The sequence below is a fragment of the Monodelphis domestica genome, chromosome 2, assembly GCF_027887165.1.
Source record: "Monodelphis domestica isolate mMonDom1 chromosome 2, mMonDom1.pri, whole genome shotgun sequence".
Classification (NCBI taxonomy): domain Eukaryota; kingdom Metazoa; phylum Chordata; class Mammalia; order Didelphimorphia; family Didelphidae; genus Monodelphis; species Monodelphis domestica.
Genome location: NC_077228.1, coordinates 269833995 through 269858538, shown reverse-complemented (window position 1 = coordinate 269858538; position 24544 = coordinate 269833995). Strand labels below are relative to the sequence as shown.

Here is a 24544-nt window from a genome sequence, read left to right as displayed (position 1 = left end):
TAGAAGATTTCCAACGTTTTGCAATGAAAAGACCAGAGCTCTGTGGAAAGTTCAATATCGAAAATCAAAGAGCATGGAATACCTGAAAAGGTAAATATGAAGGAAAGGGAAAAGGAGAAAAATGTTATCTTCTTCTTTTACTCAAACTCTCTTCTATAAGGACTACATTTATATAAATCTATGCATACTAACAGGTGGGGGAAATGTAATGTGTAAATAGGGGGAAAAGAAAGACCAAATAGAACAATCATTCTCACACAAAGATTCACATGGGAAGGGGAGGGGAAGAAAACTCCTATAAGTTTTCTTAGGAGAGGAAGAGAGATTTTACTTAAACCGTACTCTCAGGGAAATCTGAGAGGGAAAAACATCCAGATCCATTGAGATCTTGAATTCTATCTTACCCAACAAGGGTAGGGAGAAGGGAAAACCAAGGGGGGAGGGGGAGAGGGAAAACAAAAGGGGAGGGAAAGAGAGGGGGGAAGGGGAGGGAACAAAAAGGGAGGGACTAAAAAGGGAAACATATCAAGGGAGGGGACAAGGGGGACCAATTTAAAGTAAATCACTGGACTAAAAGGTAGAGACGAAGAAGAAAAGGTCAGAACCAGGGAAGGATATCAAAATGCCAGGGAGTCCACAAAGGACAGTCACAACTTTGAACGTGAATGGGATGAACTCACCCATAAAATGTAGACGAATAGCAGAATGGATTAGAATCCAAAACCCTACCATATGTTGTCTTCAAGAAACACACATGAGATGGGTTGACACCCACAAGGTCAGAATTAAAGGATGGAGTAAGACCTTCTGGGCTTCAACTGACAGAAGTGGTAATCATGATATCTGATAAAGCCAAAGCAAAAATAGACCTGATCAAAAGGGATAGGGAAGGTAATTATATTTTGTTAAAAGGGACTTTAGATAATGAGGAAATATCACTAATCAACATGTATGCACCAAATAATATAGCACCCAAATTTCTAATGGGGAAACTAGGAGAATTGAAGGAAGAAATAGACAGTAAAACCATATTAGTGGGAGACTTAAACCAACCATTATCAAATTTAGATAAATCAAACCAAAAAATAAATAAGAAAGAGGTGAAAGAAGTGAATGAAATCTTAGAAAAATTAGAATTAATAGACATATGGAGAAAAATAAATAGGGATAAAAAGGAATACACCTTCTTCTCAGCAACACATGGAACATTCACAAAAACTGACCATACATTAGGTCACAGAAACATAGCACACAAATGCAGAAAAGCAGAAATAATAAATGCAGCCTTCTCAGATCACAAGGCAATAAAAATAATGATCAGTAAAGGTACATGGAAAACCAAATCAAAAATTAATTGGAAATTAAACAATATGATACTCCAAAATCATTTAGTTAGAGAAGAAATCATAGAAACAATTAATAATTTTATCGAGGAAAATGACAATGGCGAGACATCCTTTCAAACCTTTTGGGATGCAGCCAAAGCGGTAATCAGAGGTAAATTCATATCCCTGAGTGCATATATCAACAAACTAGGGAGAGCAGAGATCAATCAATTGGAAATGCAAATAAAAAAACTCGAAAGCGACCAAATTAAAAACCCCTAGCAGAAAACCAAACTAGAAATCCTAAAAATTAAGGGAGAAATTAATAAAATCGAAAGTGATAGAACTATTGATTTAATAAATAAGACAAGAAGCTGGTACTTTGAAAAAACAAACAAAATAGACAAAGTACTGGTCTATCTAATTAAAAAAAGGAAGGAAGAAAAGCAAATTAACAGCATCAAAGATGAAAAGGGGGACAGCACCTCCAATGAAGAGGAAATTAAGGCAATCATTAGAAATTACTTTGCCCAATTATATGGCAATAAATACACCAATTTAGGTGATATGGATGAATATATACAAAAATACAAACTGCCTAGACTAACAGAAGAAGAAATAGAATTCTTAAATAATCCCATATCAGAAAATGAAATCCAACAAGCCATCAAAGAACTTCCTAAGAAAAAATCCCCAGGGCCTGATGGATTCACCAGTGAATTCTATCAAACATTCAGAGAACAGTTAATCCCAATACTATACAAACTATTTGACATAATAGGCAAAGAGGGAGTTCTACCAAACTCCTTTTATGACACAAAAATGGTACTGATTCCAAAACCAGGCAGGTCAAAAAACAGAGAAAGAAAACTATAGACCAATCTCCCTAATGAATATAGATGCAAAAATCTTAAATAGGATACTAGCAAAAAGACTCCAGCAAGTGATCAGAAGGGTCATCCACCATGATCAAGTAGGATTTATACCATGGATGCAGGGCTGGTTCAATATTAGGAAAACCATCCACATAATTGACCACATCAACAAACAAACCAACAAGAATCACATGATTATCTCAATAGACGCAGAAAAAGCCTTTGATAAAATACAACACCCATTCCGATTAAAAACACTAGAAAGAATAGGAATAGAAGGGTCGTTCCTAAAAATAATAAACAGTATATATCTAAAACCATCAGCTAATATCATCTGCAATGGGGATAAACTAGATGCATTCCCAATAAGATTGACATTGTACTAGAAACACTAGCAGTAGCAATTAGAGAAGAAAAAGAAATTGAAGGCATCAAAATAGGCAAGGAGGAGACCAAGTTATCACTCTTTGCAGATGACATGATGGTCTACTTAAAGAATCCTAGAGATTCAACCAAAAAGCTAATTGAAATAATCAACAACTTTAACAAAGTTGCAGGATACAAAATAAACCCACATAAATCATCAGCTTTTCTATATATCTCCAACACAGCTCAGCAGCAAAAACTAGAAAGAGAAATCCCATTCAAAATCACCTAGACAAAATAAAATACCTAGGAATCTACCTCCCGAGACAAACACAGGAACTATATGAACACAACTACAAAACACTCTCCAACAACTAAAACTAGACTTGAACAATTGGAAAAACATTAACTGCTCATGGATAGGATGAGCCAATATAATAAAAATGACCATCCTACCCAAACTTATTTATCTATTTAGTGCCATACCCATTGAACTCCCAAAATATTTCTTTACTGATTTAGAAAAAACCATAACAAAATTCATTTGGAATAACAAAAGATCAAGGATATCCAGGGAAATAATGAAAAAAAAAACACATATGATGGGGGCCTTGCAATCCCAGACCTCAAACTATATTACAAAGCAGCAGTCATCACAACAATTTGGTACTGGCTAAGAAACAGAAAGGAAGATCAGTGGAATAGACTGGGGGAAAGTGACCTCAGCAAGACAGTATACGATAAACCCAAAGATCCCAGCTTTTGGGACAAAAATCCACTATTCGATAAAAACTGCTGGGAAAATTGGAAGACAGTATGGGAGAGATTAGGAATAGATCAACACTTCACACCCTACACCAAGATAAATTCAAAATGGGTGAATGACTTAAACATAAAGAAGGAAACCATAAGTAAATTGGGTAAACACATAATAGTATACATGTCAGACCTTTGGGAGGGGAAAGGCTTTAAAACCAAGCAAGACATAGAAAAAATCACAAAATGTAAAATAAATAATTTCGACTACATCAAATTAAAAAGCTTTTGTACAAACAAAATCAATGTAACTAAAATCAGAAGGGAAACAACAAATTGGGAAAAAAATCTTCATAAAACCTCTGACAAAGGTTTAATTACTCAAATTTATAAAGAGCTAAATCAATTGTACAAAAAATCAAGCCATTCTCCAATTGATAAATGGGCAAGGGACATGGATAGGCAGTTTTCAGATAAAGAAATCAAAACTATTAATAAGCACATGAAGAAGTGTTCTAAATCTCTTATAATCAGAGAGATGCAAATCAAAACAACTCTGAGGTATCACCTCACACCAAGCAGACTGGCTAGCATGATAGCAAAGGAAAGTAATGAATGCTGGAGGGGATGTGGCAAAGTTGGGACATTAATGCATTGCTGGTGGAGTTGTGAATTGATCCAACCATTCTGGAGGGCAATTTGGAACTATGCCCAAAGGGCGACAAAAGAATGTCTACCCTTTGATCCAGCCATAGCACTGCTGGGTCTCTACCCCAAAGAGACAATGGACAAAAAGACTTGTACAAAAATATTCATAGCTGCGCTCTTTGCGGTGGCCAAAAACTGGAAAACGAGGGGATGCCCATCAATTGGGGAATGGCTGAACAAATTGTGGTATATGTTGGTGATGGAATACTATTGTGCTAAAAGGAATAATAAAGTGGATGAGTTCCATGGAGAATGGAACAACCTCCAGGAAGTGATGCAGAGCGAGAGGAGCAGAACCAGGAGAACATTGTACACAGAGACTAATACACTGTGGTATAATCGAATGTAATGGACTTCTCCATTGGTGATGGTGTAATGGCCAGGAACAATATGCAGGGATCTAGGAGAAAAAACACTATGCATAAGCAAAGGATAAACTATGGGAGTGGAAACACCGAGGAAAAGCAACTGCCTGACTACAGCGGTTGAGGGGACATGACAGAGGAGAGACTCTAAATGAAACTCTAATGCAAATATTGACAACATGGCAATGGGTTCGAATCAAGAACACATGTGACACCCAGTGGAATCACGTGTCGGCTATGGGGGGTGGGGGGGAAGGAAAAGAAAATGATCTTTGTCTTTAATGAATAATGCTTGGAAATGATCAAATAAAATATTATTTAAAAAAATTAATTGGAAACTAAACAATATGATTCTCCAAAATCAGTTAGTTAAAGAACAAATCACAGAAACAATTAATAATTTCATTGAAGAAAATGACAATGACATCCTTTCAAAATGTATGGGACACGGCCAAATCAGTACTCAGGGAAATTTATATCCTTGAGTTCATATATTAACAAATTAGGAAGGGCACAGGTCAAGGAATTGAGCATACAAATTAAAAAACTAGAAAGTGAACAAATTAAAAATCCTAGGATGAAGACTAAATTAGAGATCCTAAAAATCAAAGTACAAATTAAATAAAATTGAAAGTCAAAGAACTATAGGTTTAATAAATAAGACTAGAAGCTGGTACTTTGAAAAAACAAATAAAATAGACAAAGTACTAGTCAACCTAATTTAAAAAAAGGAAAGAAGAAAACCAAATTGACAGTATCCACAATGAAAAGGGAGACCTCACCTCTAATGAAGAGAAAATTAAGGCGATCATTAAAAATAATTATGCCCAATTATATGACAATAAATATGGCAATCTAGGTGATATGGATTAATATTTACAAAAACATAAATTGCCTAGACTGACAAAGGAAGAAATAGAATACCTAAACAACCCCATATGAGAAAAAGAAATTGAACAAGTCCTTAAAGAACTCCCTAAGAAAAAATCCCTAGGACCAGATGGATTCACAAATGAATTCTATCAAACATTCAAAGAACAACTAATCCCAATATTATACAAACTATTTGACAGAATAAGCAAAGAAGGAATTCTACCAAATTCCTTCTTTGACATAAATATGGTACTGATTCCAAAGTCAGATAGGTCAAAAACAGAGAAAGAAAACTACAGACCAATCTCCTTAATGAACATAGATGCAAAAATCTTAAATAGGATACTAGCAAAAAGACTCCAGCAAGTGATCAGAAGGGTTATTCATTATGACCAGGTAGGATTTATACCAGGAATGCAAGGATAGTTCAATATTAGGAAAATCATTCACATAATTGACCATATTAACAAGCAAACCGACAAAGATCACATGATTATCTCAATAGATGCAGAAAAAGTTTTTGTCAAAATACAAAACTCATTCCTATTGAAAACACTAGAAAGCATAGAAACAGAAGGGCCTTTCCTAAAAATGATAAACAGTATATATCTAAAACCATCAGCTAACATCATTTACAATGGGGATAAACTAGAAGCCTTCCCAATAAGATCAGGAGTGAAACAAAGATGTCCATTATCACCTCTATTATTTAACATGGTACTAGAAACACTAGCAGTAGCAATTAGAGAAGAAAAAGAAATTGAAGGTATTAAAATAAGCAATGAGGAGACCAAGCTATCACTCGTTGTGGATGACACAATGGTTTACTTAAAGAATCCTAGAGAATCAACCAAAAAGCTAGTCAAAACAATCAACAATGTTAGCAAAGTTGCAGGATACAAAATAAACCCACATAAGTCATCAGCATTTCTCCATATCTCCAACCCATTTCAGCAGCAAGAATTAGAAAGAGAAATTCCATTTAAAATCACCCTAGACAATATAAAATACTTGGGAATCTATCTGCTGAGACAAACACAGGAACTATATGAACACAACTACAAAACACTCTCCACACAATTAAAACTAGATCTAAACAATTGTAAAAACATTGATTGCTCATGGGTGGGATGAGCTAACATAATAAAAATGACAATCCTACCCAAATTAATTTACTTATTTAGTGCCATACCCATTGAACTACCAAAAAATTTTTTTACTGAATTAGAAGAAAACATAACAAAGTTCATTTGGAAGAACAAAACATCAAGGATATCCAGGGAAATCATGGGGAAAAAATGCGAAGGAAAGTGGCCTTGTAGTCCCAGATCTCAAATTATACTATAAAGCAGTCATCAAAACAATATGGTACTGGCTAAGAGACAGAAAGGAGGATCAATGGAATAGACTTGGGGTAAGTGACCACAACAAGACAGTCTATGATAAGCCCAAAGATCCCAGATTTTGGGACCAAAATCCACTATCTGATAAAAACTGCTGGGAAAATTGGAAGACAGTATGGGAGAGATTAGGTTTGGATCAACATCTCAGACCCTACACCAAGATAAACTCAGAATGGGTGAATGACTTGAACATAAAGAAGGAAACTATAAATAAATTGGGTGAACACAGAATAGTATATATGTCAGATCTTTGGGAAAGGAAAAATTTTAAAACCAAGCAAGAGAAAAAAATCACAAAATGCAAAATAAATAATTTTGATCACATCAAATTAAAAAGTTTTTGTACAAACAAAACCAATGCAACCAAAATTAGAAGGGAAGCAACAAATTGGGAAATAATCTTCATTAAAAAACCTCTGACAAAGGTTTAATTACTCAAATTTATAAAGAGCTAAATCAATTGTACAAAAAAATCAAGCCATTCTCCAACTGATAAATGGGCAAGGGACATGAATAGGCAATTTTCAGTTAAAGAAATCAAAACTATTAATAAGCACATGAAAAGGTGTTCTAAATCTCTTATAATCAGAGAAATGCAAATCAAAATAACTCTGAGGTTTCACCTCACACCTAGCAGATTGGCTAACATGACAGCAAAGGAAAGTAATGAATGTTGGAGAGGATGTGGCAAAGTTGGGACATTAATGCATTGCTGGTGGAGTTGTGAATTGATACAACCATTCTGGAGGACAATTTGAAACTATGCCCAAAGGGCGCTAAAAGACTGCCCCTTGATCCAGCCATAGCACTGCTGGGTCTCTACCCCAAAGAGACAATGGACAAAAAGACTTTTACAAAAATATTCATAGCTGTGCTCTTTGTGGTGGCAAAAAATTGGAAAATGAGGGGATGCCCTTCAATTGAGGAGTGGCTGAACAAATTGTAGTATATGTCGGTGATGGAATATTATTGTGCTAAAAGGAATAATAAACTGGAGGAATTCCATGTGAACTGGAATGACCTCCAGGGATTGATGCAGAGTGAAAGGAGCAGAACCAGGAGAACATTGTACACAGAGACTGATACACTGCGGTACAGCTGAATGTAATGAACTTCTCCATTAGAGGCAATGATCCTGAACAACCTAGAGGGATCTATGAGAAAGACCACTATCCACATTCAGAGGAAAAACTGTGGGAGTAAAAACACAGAAGAAAAACAACTGCTTGATTACATGGGTTGAGGGGGTATGATTGGGGATATAGACTCTAAATGAACATCCTAATGCAAACATCAACAACATGGAAATAGGTTCTGATCAAGGACACATGTAATACCCAGTGTAATTGCAAGACAGCTACAGGAAGGGTGGGGGGAGGGGAGGGGGGAAAGAATATGATTCTTGTAACCAAGGAATAATGTTCTAAATTGACTAAATAAAATAAAAAAAATTTTTTTAAGACTTGTACAAAAATATTTATAGTTGTGCTCTTTATGGTGACAAAAGATTGGAAAATGGGTAACAACTCCCATTGATTGGAGAATGGCTGAATAAAGTGTGGTATCTGTTGGTGATGGAATACTATTGTGCTCAAAGGAATGATGAACTGGAGGAATTCCATATGAACTGGAACAACCTCCAGGAACTGATGCAGAGTGAAAGGAGCAGAATTGGGAGAACATTGTACACAGAGACTAATACACTGTGGTACAACTGAATGCAATGGTCTTCTCTACTAGCAGCAATGCAATGACCCAGAACAATTCAGAAGGACTTAGGAGAAAGAATGCTATCCACATCTAGAGAAAGAACTGTGGAAGCAGAAAAGCAGAAGAAAAACATTGGTTCAATCACATAGTTCAATATGGATATGATTGGGGTTTTGATGTTAAAAGATCACTCTACTGCAAATATGAACAATATGGAAAGAGATTTTGAACAATGATACATATATAACCCAGTGGAACTGCTTGCCAGCTCCAGGAGGAGGGAGGGAAGGGGAGGAATCATGAATCATGCAACCATGGAAAAATATTCTAAATAAAAAAGGGGAAAAGAAACATAACCCAACCTCCTGTCCTACCTACGAACTCATCCCTTATAATAAAGAAAAGCAGTTCAGCAGAGCTAACACATCATCCAAGTTTAACAGTACTGTTTTATACATATAGTCTCCTACCTCTCAAAGAAAGGAAGAAAATAGATAGCATTGGTTAATTTGATTTAAAAAATAAAAGAAGAAAATCAAATAATCAGTATCAAACATGAAAAGTGTGAACTCACCATCAATGAAGAGGAAATTAAAGCAATCACTAGGAGTTATTTTGTCCAATTATATGACAATAAATCTAACAATCTAAGTGAAATGGATGAATATTTACAAAATTTGCATTGCCCAGTCTACCAAAAGAGAAAATAGAATACTTAATTAGCCCCATCGAAAAAAAAATTGAACAAGTAATCAATGAACTCCCTAAGAAAAATTCCTTAAGGCTGGATAGATTCATAAGTGAATTCTATCAAACATTTAAAGAACAATTAATCCCAACACAATATAAACTATTTGGGAAAATAGGCAAAGAAGGGGTCTTATCAAATTATTTTATGACACAAATATGATACCTAAGCCAATAAGGGCAAAAACAAAAAGGAAATTATAGGACAATTCATTAATAAATAAAGAAGCAAAAATTTTAAGTAAAATACTAGCAAGGAGACCACAGTAATATATCTCAAGGATCATTCACCATGGCCAAGTGGGATTTATACCAGAAATACAGAACTGGTTTAATATTAGGAAAACTATCAGTGTAATTGATTATTTCAATAACCAAACTAACAGAAATCACAATTATCTTAGTAGATGCAGAAAATACAATACTCATTCCTATTAAAAAAAAAATCAGAAAGCACAGGAATAAATGGGCCATTCCTTAAAATGATACATAGTATCTATCTAAAATCATCAGCAAATATCTTCTGGGATGGGGATAAATTAAAAGCCTTCCCAATAAGACTAGGGGTGAAGCAAGGATGCCCATTATTACCACTATTATTTAATATTGTACTAGAAATGCTAGTTTTAACAATAAGAGAAAAAAAAAGAAATTGAAGGAATTAAAGCTGACAATGAGGAAACTAAACAATTACTCTTTGCAGATGATATGATGGTATGCTTGGAGATTCCTAGGGAATCAACTAAAAACTTAGTTGGAATAATAACTTTAGCAAAATTGCAGAATATAAGATAAACCCACATAAATCATTAGCAGTTCTACATACTACCAACAAAGTTCAGTAGCAAGAAATAGAAAGAGAAATTCATAACACTGGACAATATAAAGTACCTAGGAATATACTTGCCCAGACAAACACAGGAATTATATGAACACAATTCAAAATGCTTTTCACACAAATAAAGTCAGATCTACACAATTGGAAAAATATTTATTGCTCATGGGTAGGCCAAGCTAATATAATAAAAATGACACCTAAATTAATTTACTTATTCAGTGCCACACCAAAAATCTATTTTATAGAACTAGAAAAATAACAAAATTCATCTGGAAGAATAAAAAGTCAAGAATATCAAAGGAATTAATGAAAAATAAATTTTCAAGGAAGGTGGCCTAGTAGTATCAAATATCAAACAACTATAAAACAGTAATTATTAAAACAGTCTGGTGCTGGCTAGGAAATACAATGGTGCATCAATGGAATAGATTAGATACACAATATACCAGGGGTAAATGACCTTATCAACCTAGTGTTTGATAAACCAAAAGACCCCAGCTTTTAGAATAAGAACTCATTATTTAACAAAAACTTCTAGGAAAATTGGGAGACAGTATGGCAGAAACCAGATGTCGACTAATATCTCACACCCAAGATAAGGTCAAAATGAGTATATGATATAAAGAGTGATACCATAAGTAAATTATGGGAATATAGAACCTGACAGATCTATGGAGAAGGGAAGAATTTTTGACCAAACAAGAAATAGAGAACATTATAAGATATAAAACAAATCATTCTGATTATATAAAATGAAAAGGCTTTTGTACAAACAAAATAACCAGGATGAATTATAACCAAGATTGGAAAGGAAATAATAAACTGGGGGGAGGGGTAATAACAAATTTCTCAGATAAAGGTCTAATTTCTCAAATCTATAGAGAACTAAGTCAGAATACAAGCCATTCCCCAAATGACAAATTATCAAAGGATATGAACAAGCAATTTTCTGAAGAAGAAATCAAAGTTATCAATGATAATATGAAAAAATGTTCTGAAACATTCCTGAGTAATGTAAATTAAAACAATTCTGAGGTACCACCTCAGATTTATCAGATTGGCCAATATGGCAGTAAAAGAAACTGATAAATGTGGGAGAAGATGTGGCAAAACTGGGACACTAATGCATTGTTGATGGAATTGTGAACTGATGCAACCATTCTGTAGGGCAATTTGAAACTTTGGGCATAGAGTTTTATAAAGTTTTATAAAACTATGCCTACCCTTTGATCCTATAATACCACTAACTGGATCTGTATACCAAAGAAGGGAAGAAAGTACATTTTCTCATCTTTTTTCAGTATCAAACTTGGTCATTATAATTACAAAGGGGCAATACAATTTATATAATTGCCTTAAGTTTTTTTGTTCTTTCCACTTATATTGCTTCAGTCATTTTATATGCATTTTGGTGGTTCTACTTACTTCATTCTGCAGCAGATCATTTAAATCTTCCCATACTTCTCAGAATTCTACAAACAATTCTGTTTAAGATACAGTAATACCTTGTTACTTCTATCCCCTGTCTGTGTCCTCGTCAGATGCTGTGACATTAGATCCAGAAGCCAATTCCTAGAGGAACTTACCCTTTTATGCCAGAATCATTGTGGTCAATCAATATATATCATACATATGTCAATATATGTAATGATTGATGTTGTCTTAGTTAACCACTACATCTCCAGACACACTTCATTTCACCCTCAAGCCATTTCTTCTCCATCTAGCATGCTATTGATGCTATTGCTCCTTCAACTGAATGGTTTCCACTACATCAGGAGCTGTTCTGAGATACAAGCTTGATTGGAGTGCCCTAAACTCAGAGCATCTAGTTATCTCAATGCTCTGTGATAAGAGAACCTTGGCTTGGAAAGTAACCTTGAGTAATGGTCTAAAACTTCTTGATATTGATATTCTTTCTCTATAAACTTTTTATTACAACACGAAATCAAAGTGATTTTAATGACTAATTTCCAATTGGTGGAGTATGAGCCAAAGTAGTGTTTAATGAACCTTCTGCAACCTGTTAGGCTCTCAAAGTAATAAGAAAGTGAATAGGAGAAAGAGTGGCACATCTCCATTAAATCTGGTAGATAGAAAGAGGATCATAGGATCAGACTTAGAAGTTGAAAGGCCCTTAGAGATAAAGTGAGGTGGCACAGTAGCTAGAGTGCTGAATCTGGAGTAAGGCAGACCCAAGTTAAAATCCAGTCTCAGACACTAATTGTGTGACCCAAGCAAGTTATTTCACTTTTACTTGTTTCCTCATATGTAAAACAAAAATAATAACAGTACCTACCTCCCAGGGCTGTAGTGAAGATCAACAATATTTGTAAAGTGCTTTGCAAACCTTAAAGTGCTACATAAATTTTATTATTATAAGCCATTTCAACTGCCTCATTTTACAGATGAGAAAACTGAGGCCCAAAAAATAGTTTACCCAAGATTACATTGGTAGTAAATAGCAAAACCAACCATTTAATCCAGGCCAACTGACTTCAAATCCAGTGTGCTTCCTGCTACAACACATTGCCTTTAAATACTTTTAACCTTCAGGACAGAGAGTTCCAAAATTCAGTGAATTCCAAGATTCAGTGGAGGACTGGAGCTTGCTTGGAGATGGTCTTGTGGTGAGTTATAAGACTGACTCCTCTTTCCTTTAGGCTCAGCCAAGACCTTTAAATACTTGGCTCAGCCTGAGCCAGACCAGTTTAAATTAATCCTTTCTCTCTCTCTCCTTCCCTTAATTCCTTCTCTCTTTATTAAAATCTCCATAAAACCTCAGCTTACTTGTGTATTTTCATATTTGGGAATTTCCCATGGTGACCACTTTAGATTTTAAGTCAAAACACTAAAATTATCCTTACAGTTTGGGCATTTACACAATTTGAGGGCAGAAGGTAGCAAGGATAAGGTTCATTAATGCCTGGGGAGGAAGCACTCTTTCTTACCTTGCATAATGGTCATTCAGATTGTAACTTGAATCAGGACATAAATGTACTGAGGTAAATTGGAATAAAGGTCTCCAATTTAAAAACTCCCACAAGTCCTTTTGTATACTGAATACATATTATTTAATATTTTGTAAACTTCAATTTTTTTTTTCTAGGAGTCCTATAGATCCTCTGTGGGCCATTGTGGATAAGACTAACTCTGAACAGGTTAAGCAATCTGAATCAGTGGAGTACCCAACATTGAGGAAAGTACAGATCTTTACAAATTCCTAAAATATCTTTTATCAAGGCATATCCATACAAACAGATCTAAGAGCAAAGATGAACAAAATTTGTTAATTATGATCCAGAATATTTTATTGTTTCATTCAAACAGACAGCACAATAACAAAATTGACTACAGCCTGTCTGCTCTTCTGGCCTTTGCTCACTCTCTGGTGAAGATGCTACTATATTCGATGTTTTTACTTTTTGAACTTGAGTCAGCTGAAGTGAGTGGTAGAAAGACTAGATGGACCTCTCATCTTTATTCTCCATACTCCTTCAGGCAGGGTTTCTAGGATTCAATGTTAGACTAAGGGATGTTAGAATTCAAGTCCAGAGTGCTTCAACCCAACCTGCTGTAGATTGACAGAATTTTCTAAAACAGCTTCACTGTAATGGTTCTCCAGAACTTAAAGTCAGGGGACTTGAAGAAATGAATATGAGCAGGATGAAGGGAAAACTCAAGTTTTTTAACCTTAGAAATTTTAAGAACCTTTCTTAGCAAAAATTTATAAACTGTTAAAAAAAATTTAACACCGACCTGTATTGGGAAATCAATCCAGTCCAATCCCTTCATTTTACAGAGAAACAAATAGGTCCAGAGGTGCTAGGTGAACAATACCTGGTTTATAAAAAGGGAGACCTTTTCTAAGCATTTAGACAATACAATTGCAATTGAAGCACAGTGTTGGTTCACACCTTCCCTACATAAGGGATGGAAAATAACTAGACACATTCATATACTATCCCCATGTCTAAGCTATTTAATATTTAACTCCTTAATCTTTCACCCATTAGCTAGTCACTCCAAGTCTGGTGTCATATGTAGCCATATGATCATGTCCACTAGTCCTTGGATGTATTTATTTGAAGTAATAAAGTACCCTGATGTTTCAGTTGTGTGTAGTTGGTGTGTGGGGTAATGCCACATGCCATTGACCCCAATGCCATATGACCCCAACCCTTGGGTCCTTCTAAATAAACATAGTCATCTCTACATGTTCTGTATGTAGTGGTTCAGATTACTAAAAAAAAAATGAGGTAAGCATTCATGTCCTAGATCAATGGTTGTCACATTCCAGTCAGTATGATCACTTGTCATTATAACTACATTCTCCAGGACTGTACACATCAGTGTTACAGAAAGTAAGCCCTGGGTAAATGGGTTATCAAGGAGATATCCTTAGACTAAGAATAATGGTATCATGAGTGAAATGAGTGGGAACCAGTCCGTCTCAAATATAAAGTCTAATTCCAAAAGTGGGTCATGGTGACAAAAGATCATGTAAACTGAACAGTGGAGAATCTGCTACAAAACAAAGCATAGGTTGGAGGGAAAGGCCTTGCTTATTCTATCCAACGGTGGGTCAAACTAGTGGGTAACAGATCAATTCCTGAATGCCGGAATTTAGTTCCTCAGATACATTTATCTGTAGAATAAGAATCATTTAAGTTCCAATACAAACCAAGTTAAACATTTCCTTAAGACCACTCCTTTGTATGGATCTTTTCCAAACTGAAATTGAGTTTCCAGCATCCTCATAAGGAAGAAGGTGCCCAAATTGTGTCAGTTCTCAAGTGAGGGAAATTTTCCAGGAAAATATAATAGGCATTCTGATATGCAAGAATCAATTTCCCTGTAGCCTGACTTAGATCATCTTCCCGGTGACTTAAGAAAAGTGGATTTCCAGACTCGACAGGATGAGGGCTACATCCTGGAATAAAAATATAGAAGTAACCAACCGTTAAGGCAATCCACCCTAACACTTGCACCTAGGATCAATGGTCACTGAGCCTCCCATAAGGAAGTTCATCATTAAGTTGTCTGATTATTTTAAGAGTCTGTGTCTGACTTTAGTCATCACTTGTATGTCCAATGAGCAGTGGCCCAGCCTTGGCCCTTACAGAGCTCTCGGTGCCGAAGGAAACAGGCATGGACACGGAACCGCCGACTACAGTGGGGACAGGCATGCAGGGCTCCAGCATGTGTCTTCATGTGCTCAGTCAGATGATGTTTGAGTTTGAAGCGTTTGTTGCAGACACCACAGCCAAAAGGCCTAAGACTGAAGGTCAGCATGATGTGGCGGTCACGTTTTGGCTTCACTGCAAACCTCTTTCCACACAAGCAGCCAAAGCGTTTGCCATCAGGGGGTGGTGCTCCCCCTAGCTTTACTGGCCCGTGCACAGCTTGTCCTGTCCCTCCTGGTCCAGCACCCCCAGACAAAATTTCATTCCCGTGGAGATCTACTGGTTTCCAGGATGGGCCACCTCCATTGGAAGTTCCCCCTGCACTGGGGGGCAGCAGGAATACAAGATCCCCTCCTCCTGTTCCAGTGCCCCCACCAGAAAATCCTCCTCTGGACTCTTCCATTCCTCCCCCAGGCTGGGCCCCACCCACAACCACTTCTTCCTCAGTCTCAACTTTCTCTTGCTTAATGTAGATGATTTTTGGGGGCAATGGGGCGGGAGGGGTGAGAGCTTCAACTGGTGCTCCTTCACCATCTGGTAACCTTCGAGTGGTGGTAGAAACAAGCAGTGTAGTGGGGGCACAAAGAAGAGGGGCTACTCCTGCCACTCTTTGGGTTTGTGTCTGAGGAACTACTGGTAAGGTTCTTTGTTCTTCTTCCTCTTCTTCCTCCTCCTCTTCTTCCTCTTCTTCTTCCACCTGAATCTGCAGCACCTCTCCCAGCTCACCACCCATTCCTACCACAGGGCTCTCCGAGGGAGTAAGGGGCTGTACAGGGGGCTGTACGAGGGGTTGTACAGGGGGCTGTACAGAGGGCTGTACAAGGGGCTGTATGGGAGGCTGGGATGGAGCTGGGCGGGAGCACCAGATCCCAGGGGAGGATGAGGAAGACAGGAGGAGGGTGTGGTTTGAGGTTCCCCCACCGAGCTTCCTCAGGATCTCAGAGCACTGATCCACAACCTGCCACATCTGAAGGCCGCTGGCAACAAGGAGGTGAGCAGGGAGAGCGTCCAGTGGCAGGCGCAAGCGCCCTGAGTAGATAAGCTGGAGCAGCCCCTCAAAGGCATCTGCTTCGATGACATTAGGCAGAATGAGCCTTGGTGCATCCCCCAGAAGTAGTTTGTCATGAAAATAAGGAGAGGCGGCAGCCAGCACGGCCTTGTGGGCCCGGAGCTCCCGGCCCTGCACCTGGAGGGACACATCACAAAACTTCCCTTCCAAACGGTGGCGGTTTAGGGCCTCCAGAAGAGAGGAGCTATGCTGGGGAAACTCAATTTGGATGGTCCTGGGAGCTGAGCCTGGGCATGAGGCAGCTGGGGCGCAACCTGGGGAAGGGGGCACGGGGGCCAAAGGGGAAGGGGTCTCCATGGCCACCAGAGGAGGAGGACGGGCCGTTCGAGGGGATGTGGCGCTCCCGGAGACGATCGAGGAAGAGCTCCTCCCGCCTAGGCAGAGGCTGTGGAGGAAAGACACGAAGTCAGAGAAGCCCCCAGACCGAGGAGGCTCTGGGTCCCACTAGTGGTCCAACTCTCAGTCCCCGACCCCCTTCCTCCTCCTCCTCCTCCTCCTCCTCCTCCTCCGGCCAGCCGGCTTCCTGGGCGTGGCCCGCGGTCCCGGGGTGGGCGGCTGCCTCCGGCCCCACACACCCCGCCGCGCCCCCTCGCCACAGTCCACGACCTCAGCCGCTAACACCTCGGCTGTCCCCGGGTCGCTGCCCTCCGACTCCGGAAGCGAGAGACCCGGCAATGCCCGTGCCATCCCGCGCTCGCTCCTGGGCTGCCGCGAGGATCTCCGCCCGCCCCTTCCCCAGCCTCCCGTTACCCGGAGCCGAGGAGCCCCTCCTCCCGCCTCGCTGTACCTCCAAGAGAACTCTCCGCAAGCAGGAAACGCACCGCCTCCTCCACGCCTGAACACCAGCCTCAACACGATTGGGCGGAGCCTAGAGCAGCGGCCAATCAGAAATCAGCTTTTGCAATGCGTATACAAGCTTCGCTAAGATTGGCCGCCTTCGCCAGGACTCGCAGAGCGTCAAGGGGAGAGAATCTAGGCTTTTAGCAACGGTTTAAGGGAAGGGGCAGAGGGACTGAACCGCTCTGCGGGGACGGGTGAAGATGTCCCAAAGGAAAAGCGACTGGAAAGCCAGAAGCAGCAGCAGCAGCAACAAACGACGGTCAGTACCAAAGATGGCCAAACCCCGGCCCTAAAGTCACAAATTTCATGTGTCACCCTTGAAATCACCGTAATAAGTACTATTATGGATTGCATTTATTCTGTCATTAAAGGTGTAGGGACCCTGTCTTTGGGAATCTCAAGGATTGTCTTCTCAACAGGGAACTTCAAACAGCAAGACACAAATGCTAGAGATATCACAACCTGAGACACACAAAGCTGCTTTAACCAACCAACAATAGAGAAAAAACGTGGGGGTAATAAGTTTTTGAAAAAAAAATTTATTGCAGCCCTTTATCCAAGTATCAGTCAATCCTAGCTCCTTACCTCTTGGTCTGGCCACCCTTGGCACGTGCCCTGGTGTATAAAGGGCAAAGACAACAAGGAGCTCCAGGAGAGGTAAGGCAAATTCCAAATTTGGGGCAGGGAGATAGCCTAAAAAGAGGCCCTTCTGGTTGAAAAGGGAGGGCCCTTCCCCCAGAGTGACAGCCCTTAATAACTTTAAAATAAATCTGAGTAGTAAAGTCAGAGCAGATATCATAGGGGAATAATGTAATCAATGGCTCCCGGTCCTGCCTCCACTGAAGAGATCCCTCTACTACTATGGGGGGGGTGGGGGGTCCTGCATGGGTTGGGCAGGGAGAAAGTCAGGAGCACAGCAATAAAAGAACAATCTCCTTTTTATTAAACATGATTTTCTGTTTCACCACACACTCCAGAAAAAAAGGAAATGGGGCTGGGAGTGGAGAAAAACAGGATGGGGGGGAGAGGGTCAGAGAAGGCTGTGGATGGATGGGGGGGGGGGGAGGGAAGAACCAGAAAAAAAAATAACCAGAGGTAGGGCAAGTCTCCCACCCTTAGAAGGGAGGACAGGGAGCACAGAAGAGGAGAGGGCCAGGAAACTTTGTACAGAGGAATCACCCCCCAGCCCACACACACACACACACACACACACACACACACACCCTGGATATGTACAGTACAAACCCCAGATAATTACAACAGCCAAAGAAGGGAAAGGAAAGGGGGGGGAGTAATTTAAGTGGGGCCTAAAGTAGGGGGGAGGCAAAGGAGGAAAGGGCACAGGGGATAAAATTTCACATATTTACAACTTCTATATACTATAAATTCGGCCCCGGCTGGGTATGTGAGGAGAGTGGAATTGTGGGAGAACTGTCCATACAAAAGAATAATATGGGTAGATGGGGCAGGGCAGTAGGGCAAGGGCCCCAATACCAAACAAAATAAAAGAGCAAGGCAAGGAAGGGGGATGGCAGTCAGGAGGAAGGGGATGCCAAGGAGGGGGGTTCCCTCCTCCCCCATGGCCACCATCCCCCAAATCTCATCCATCGTACCTTTCCCATCCCACCAAAGAGCTATGTACAGAGAGAAACACCAAAAAATTGTGGAGCTGGCGGTAAGAGAATGGGGGGAGGAAGGAGGGGAAGAGGGAAGCCCAGCCCTGTCCCACCTCCCAAGGGGACAGAGACACAGAAGGGGGCCCCCTACGCCACCCCACCCTCGGGGGAGAGAGACATGGCTTTTCCTAGAGTAAGTTCCCCCCTCCCCCTGGGAGTAGAGACCAAGAGGAAGGAGAGAAAGACAGAAGAGAGAGAGAGAGAGAGAGAGAGAGAGAGAGAGAGAGAGAGAGAGAGAGAGAGAGAGAGAGAGAGAGAGAGAGAGAGAGAGAGAGAGAGAGAGAGAGAGAGAGAGAAAGACAGAAAGAGAGAGAGAGAGAGAGAGAGAGAGAGAGAGAGAGAGAGAGAGAGAGAGAGAGAGAGAGAGAGAGAGAGAGAGAGAGAGAGAGAGCGCAGGAGGAAGGAAGGGAGCAGGAGAGAATTAGGGGAGGCAGATAAATTGGTGTCCCCATAAACATATACCACCCTCATAAACCCCAACCTCTCCCTGTTGCCTCAGTTCTCCCACCCACCCACCCAACACACCAGGGGAGGCTGGGGCATAAGACCCCTCACCCCGCTCTGGGACCAGCCAAGAGCAGATCAGGTGTGGGAGGAAGGGGAGAAGACTCCCATCCCCCCTGCCCAACCCCTCCTTCCCTGCCCCTAGTGGCCCCCTCCTCCCCATCTAGGGTCAAGGTGGGAGGGAGTGAGTTTAAGAAGAGTGGTGGAAGGAGAGGGAGTTTGTGCGTGCTGAGCCCCCCCAGGCGCTCCTGAGAAATCAAAGGGGACTGGGACCCCCATCTGGGGACCCCTCCCCATAACAAGGGGGGCAGGGGAGGCCAAAATGGGGGGACAGGAGGAAGTTAGATTGTCGGCTCTGGTTACAGCTAAAAAATCACCCTGAAGTTGAGAGTTTGGAGGTGTCACACCCCCAAGATGGGAGTGGGAACTGTCCCCCGGTTCTCAGGGGAGTGGGAATGAGGCAGAAGATGGGGATAGCACCCCAGAGTGGAAGGGAGATGTATGAGAGGCAAAGGCCCTCAAAGGAGGGCCCTGGGGAGACATACAGGAGGCATTGCCCCAGCAGAAAGGGAAGGAGTGTTTTGAGGGTCCCCAGCCCCCTCCCAGAAGAATGGTGGGTAGGGGTGGGAATCATTCCCACAGAGAAGTCAGTCCCTTGGTCCCTCGGCGACATCTGGTCTCTGCGGCAGTCGATGGTCCAGAGTTGGGGATGGTAGTGGTAGGATTGAGAGATGTCAATGAGGCTGGGTGGACTAGTGGTCCGTGGTGTTTCGGAACTCGCCGTTCTCTGTGATCTGTAGCCGGGGTGGGGGTGGCGGGGGTGGGGGAGCCAGGCCATTCCAGGGGGGGGCCAGCGTCACACGCGGGTTTGCTGGACCCAGGGTGGGAAGCTGCCTCTCCTGCAAGACACCAAAGAGGGAGAGCGCGAACTTATTGAGACGCTTCAAGGGGTAGTCATTTCTGTCCCCACCAACCAACAGTCCCCAACAACCATGGCTTCCACCCCAAACCCAGGACTCAACCTCCCCCCCCAACCCTCCCCATAAATCTCATTTCTCACCTTCATCAAAGAAGTTGCATCCTCTGGGGGAGGGGGAGAGGTAGAAAGGGGAGAGGAAAATATTATCCTTTCCTCCAGACCCACATTCCCCTGCACAAGTTGAGGGTATTTTAACCAGGGAGTCAAGCCAAGAAACTAGCTCTGAGGAATAAAGCACCCTAGTCTAATCTAGGCAGCTAGATGGTACACAGTATCATGTACAATACTAAGTCTTAAAGAGTTCAAACAAAGCTGAATTCAAATCCCACCTCAGATATCTTGTATAATCCTGGGCAAGTTACTTAATCTCTGCCTACCTCAGTTTCCTTATTTGTAAAATAGAAATAATAAAAGCACCTACCTCCCAAAGTGGTTGTGAGGCTTAAATGAGATATTTGTAAAAAGCTTTGAAAGCCTTAAAGTACTATATAAATGCTACCTATTATTCTAATCTTGCCTCCTCCACAACTAACCTAACCTCCTCTATACTCACCTGAATACTCATATCTTTGCCTGAATATACTCTGAACTAGGCTAGCAAGTTGGGGGAGGGGAGAGCTCCATACCCCCCCCCCCAATCTCATTAATCTGGATCCCCACTGACTTAGAATTTGTGATAATATGAACAAGACTGAACCAAAGTTTACTTATAAACATGAAAAGCTGAGCAAATTAATGGTAAAAATGTGACTGCATGGGGAGATATTTAACCTGTACAAAAGAACAAACTTTTCTCTCCTGTGTATTCATTAAATCAGGTTTCCTAAAGGTCTCAAGTAGGAAACTCTGGTAGCTTAGTTCCAGTCATTGTATTTTAAAATAATTAACTGCATTTCTTTAAAATACTCTATCACTCAGATATCTTTTATTTAAGACTAGCCTTCCCCAAATTATAATCTATTCCAAATTAGGAAGGGTCACCTAAATGGAAAGGTTTGAAGAGCACAGCCACTGTTGTGAGCAAATGGTATAGAAAGAGAAAGAGTAGCTATCTGTCCCATATTCTTGTATCAGAAATGATTAGGGGTCAGGGCAGTAATCCCTTCCCCTCCAATCTTTGTAGTTCCAGAAACCTGAATAGGCCTCACCATTTTTTTTCTGAGCCCATCTTCCCTTCAGTTATTCTCCTTAGCCTTAAAGTAAAAGAGGGATAGAGACAAAACTGGCGATTTCCCTGGTATAGGGAACTCTTTGGCAAAGAATCGCTTTAGCCCAGGCCATCCTGAATCCCCAAGTCTTTCCCAGCTTTCAGGCCTGTTCTCTAGCTACTACACACTGCCTCTCACAACCAAAGAGGGGCACCTAACTCCCAGTCTGGCTCTTATCCTCCTGATTCTTTTTGTTGGGAAAAAACGAAAGCACTAAGATTCTTCTTCTCAGGTCCCTCCTGTGGCTTTTTTTCTAACATGAGCATCTTAATGGAAGGGAAACAGAACCCCAGAAAATCCAGAAAAATTTGGTCCAGACTAAATTATTAAACCAAATTATTTCTGATTGTCTCTAGAGAGTAAGATTTGAAATATGAAGTTTATCTGAGAAATCATCAGATTAAAGTGAAAGGCAGAATTTATCACTCCTTCTACCCAAAGATCAGTTTCCCCTTTCTTTACCATAGGAACAAAGAGCTCCCATCTCACAAGGGCACCATTCCTTCATCCTAAACTGAGCTGCCTTCCCTCTCAACCTGCTGTGTGTCTAGAATATATTTTCTTGGAAAGTTGTCAGGAGAACAGATAATTGAGTATTTTAAGGAATCCTGAGTATTGGGGTGGGGGACAGGGAGGAAGGGAATTCCAAACCCTATCTTTCCTCTGGAGATTCAGCCGAAAACAGCCTAGAGGCATGCCCCCCCCATACACCCAAATTTGTAAAGTAGATGAGTTAGGGTATGATTTGATTATTCATCACTTTATAAATCACCACCAGGTTCCTTTTAAGTAGTGAGGTTCCGTATTTATCACTTAGGAACTACTTGCATATTAAAAGTAAGCTGGCAGATCTATTGGGGATCAATAAGAAATGAAAAGAAAATATCTTTATATTTCAGGTTCCCAATTGTTTTCACAGAATCATAGATTTAGAACTCAAATGAGATCTTAAGACTAGGAGAACTTAAAAAGTTCATTTAGTTGAAATCCTTGTTTTATAGATAAGGAACCTAAAACCCCAAAGAGAAGTAACTTGTCTAAAGGAAGTTTACACAAGGAAGTTAAGCAGGAGGTCTAGAATTTGAACCCAGGTCCTCTAACTCCAGATCCAACATTCTTTTCATTGGCTTCTCAGGTGTTAGACCACATTTATTTCTTCCTCCAAAGGCCACAGTAGGGGAAACCAACCAGAAAAAGCAAGAATAGGCAAAAGGGAGAAGGGATCTTTTTTTAAAACTCAGAATTAATACTGTGTATGAGTTTCAAGGCAGAAGAGTGGTAAGGGCTAGGCAACAGGGGTTAAGTGACTTCCACAGTTCACAAATGCTTGAAGTCAAATTTAAACCCAAGTCCATCTAACTCCAAGCCTGTGTTCTGTCTACTGTGCTAATTAGCTGCTCCTACAGAGAGGGGATATTTTACTTTCATGTTTTCATCTCTACCACCAGGCATCTCTACTTAGGGATAAATAAGACCATCAGATTTCACAGGAACATTTTTTTCCTGCCTACAAAGACAAGCATTCTAGTATTTGTAAGTGATTTCATATCCAAACATTTATCTGTCCATACTACCTTTTCAAAAGCAGCTTCTAGCAATGTTCCTGTCCCTTCTCTCTCAAGTCTCACTATTCCTTCTTCTCCAGAGTAATAATGCACTAGTATTACCTGAAAGTTCTCTGATTTAACTCTCTACTTCTAGCACCCCACACTTCCACTGAGAAATGGAGTCATAAATCTCAGATGCCTTCCATACTTCACATTTAAGAAAAGCTTAAGGAAGGAGGAAAAATAGGAGAAGGGGAGGGAGAGAGAAAAGGTTGGGAAGAGACATAGAAAAAGTAAAGAGAGAAAATGAGCCCCCCTCTCCCCATACACACCTACCTGCTGAATTCAACATGGTCCCTATGATAAAGGACCCACTATAATCCACCAGCCCTAGCCCCTATAACATTCTCCCCTTCCCCGACTTCCCAAGCTTAGTATTTGCACTGGTGAAATGGGGGGTGACAGATGTCAATGGGGGAGGTAGGACAAGAAGGATAAGGTAGTGAGGGAAAGGCTACCTTGGTGTAGTGAAAGGAGATTCTCTTTAGGGAGGAGGTTGGCTTGTGTATGGCGGTGTGTGGGGGGGGAGGGGAGGTTCGAGGAAGATTACCAAATGTATCAAGCAAGTCTCAGAGGGATGGGGTATTTCTGTGAATGCTATCAGGAAATTATCTATGGGGAAATGCTTTGGAACATTGGTTGGATGTCTGGATATAGCAGTGAGGAATCTGAAGGGCAGGCATTCCTTTGTATTATCCCAGGAAGGATGAGAATCACAGAAAAAAAATTCAGTGGATGTAAATGAATCTGGAAAGAAGGCAACCTCTCTGTGTGGAGGGCAAGTAATTGGGTATGCTATCTGAGTGAGAGAGGTCTCTGTGGGAGTGGAGGAAAGTGGGCTTCATGACCAACCTGCTGTGGTCCGGAGTCACCTCCCCCTGTGTCCTCCGCCAGTAGCCAAAGCGGAACCAGGAGAATTACCTGATGAGGAGCTGCAGGGGGAGAGAGTGGGGTCATGGGATCAGGGATTAGGAACCTGAAGTGTTGGGCCTTGGGGTTAATGGGATCAGTGGGTTGAAAGATGTAATGTCAGGGAGAAGTAAAGGTAGAGGTGGGGTGAGGTCAAAGGTCAAGATAAAGTTAAGGTCAGAGGGAAAATAGGAAAGTTAGATCAAGAAGTGTGGTCCTGAATGCTAATTGATGAAAAGGGAAAAGGTTTAAAAAGGTCAGTGTGGAGTGGCAGAGGTCAAAGAGTTAAGACTGTACAGTCAGCTAGTAATAAAATGAAAACCAAAGGGATGAAGGTTTCCCAGGGTATGCCCATATAAGCTCAAAGACTCTGGGAAAGGGGTATGATTGTATTAAGGACCACCTTGGGGGCAGCTGAAAGAGGATGTAGACATATGGAAATCATGAATCAGTAGCCAAGACAAGAGTTTATGAGAGGGATTATTAATCCTGCCAGGAACTCCTAAAAGATTCTGGCAACCTTTGCTATATTTCCTCCCATTATTTGGAATTATGTTCTAGAACTCTTTACCACAGAACAAGTTCCTAGAAGGCAGAATT

General features: G+C 40.7%; 2 protein-coding genes and 1 long non-coding RNA gene across 20 annotated transcripts in view; 1 reads left to right on the top strand and 2 right to left on the bottom strand.

The window, feature by feature from the left end:
* Positions 1-13251: 13251 nt before the first annotated feature.
* Positions 13252-17077, bottom strand: ZBTB9 (zinc finger and BTB domain containing 9). Of its 2 annotated transcripts, none has more exons than XM_007483685.3 (2): positions 17009-17077; positions 13252-16606 (listed from the first exon to the last, which is right to left on the bottom strand). In XM_007483685.3, exon 2 carries the CDS (start codon positions 16516-16518, stop codon positions 15046-15048), a length of 1473 nt encoding a protein of 490 aa, XP_007483747.2. In that variant the 5' UTR covers positions 16519-16606; positions 17009-17077; the 3' UTR covers positions 13252-15045. The 2 variants fall into 2 exon arrangements, with proteins under 2 accessions (XP_007483747.2, XP_056674020.1); XM_056818042.1 differs by having other exon boundaries at positions 16972-17020.
* Positions 17078-17182: 105 nt separating this feature from the next.
* Positions 17183-18128, top strand: LOC103102637 (uncharacterized). 2 transcript variants are annotated; one of them, XR_008916512.1, is made up of 2 exons: positions 17183-17320; positions 17481-18128. It is a non-coding gene; the product is annotated as an uncharacterized LOC103102637 (long non-coding RNA). The 2 variants fall into 2 exon arrangements; XR_462427.3 differs by having other exon boundaries at positions 17217-17320; positions 17433-18128.
* Positions 18129-19236: 1108 nt separating this feature from the next.
* The window catches only part of SYNGAP1 (synaptic Ras GTPase activating protein 1), a 33899-nt gene continuing 28591 nt past the window's right edge, over positions 19237-24544 (bottom strand). For 10 of the 16 annotated variants that reach the window (XM_056818036.1, XM_056818026.1, XM_056818024.1 and 7 more), the window contains one exon: positions 19237-20140. In XM_056818036.1, the coding sequence (XP_056674014.1) occupies positions 19994-20140 (147 nt within the window). In that variant the 3' untranslated portion in view covers positions 19237-19993. The other 6 variants (XM_056818032.1, XM_056818035.1, XM_056818031.1 and 3 more) reach the window with 4 other exon arrangements.

Excerpts from the sequence above, each read along its gene's own strand:
- ZBTB9 (XM_007483685.3), bottom strand. The coding sequence starts at position 16,518 with ATGGAGACCCCTTCCCCTTTGGCCCCCGTGCCCCCTTCCCCAGGTTGC.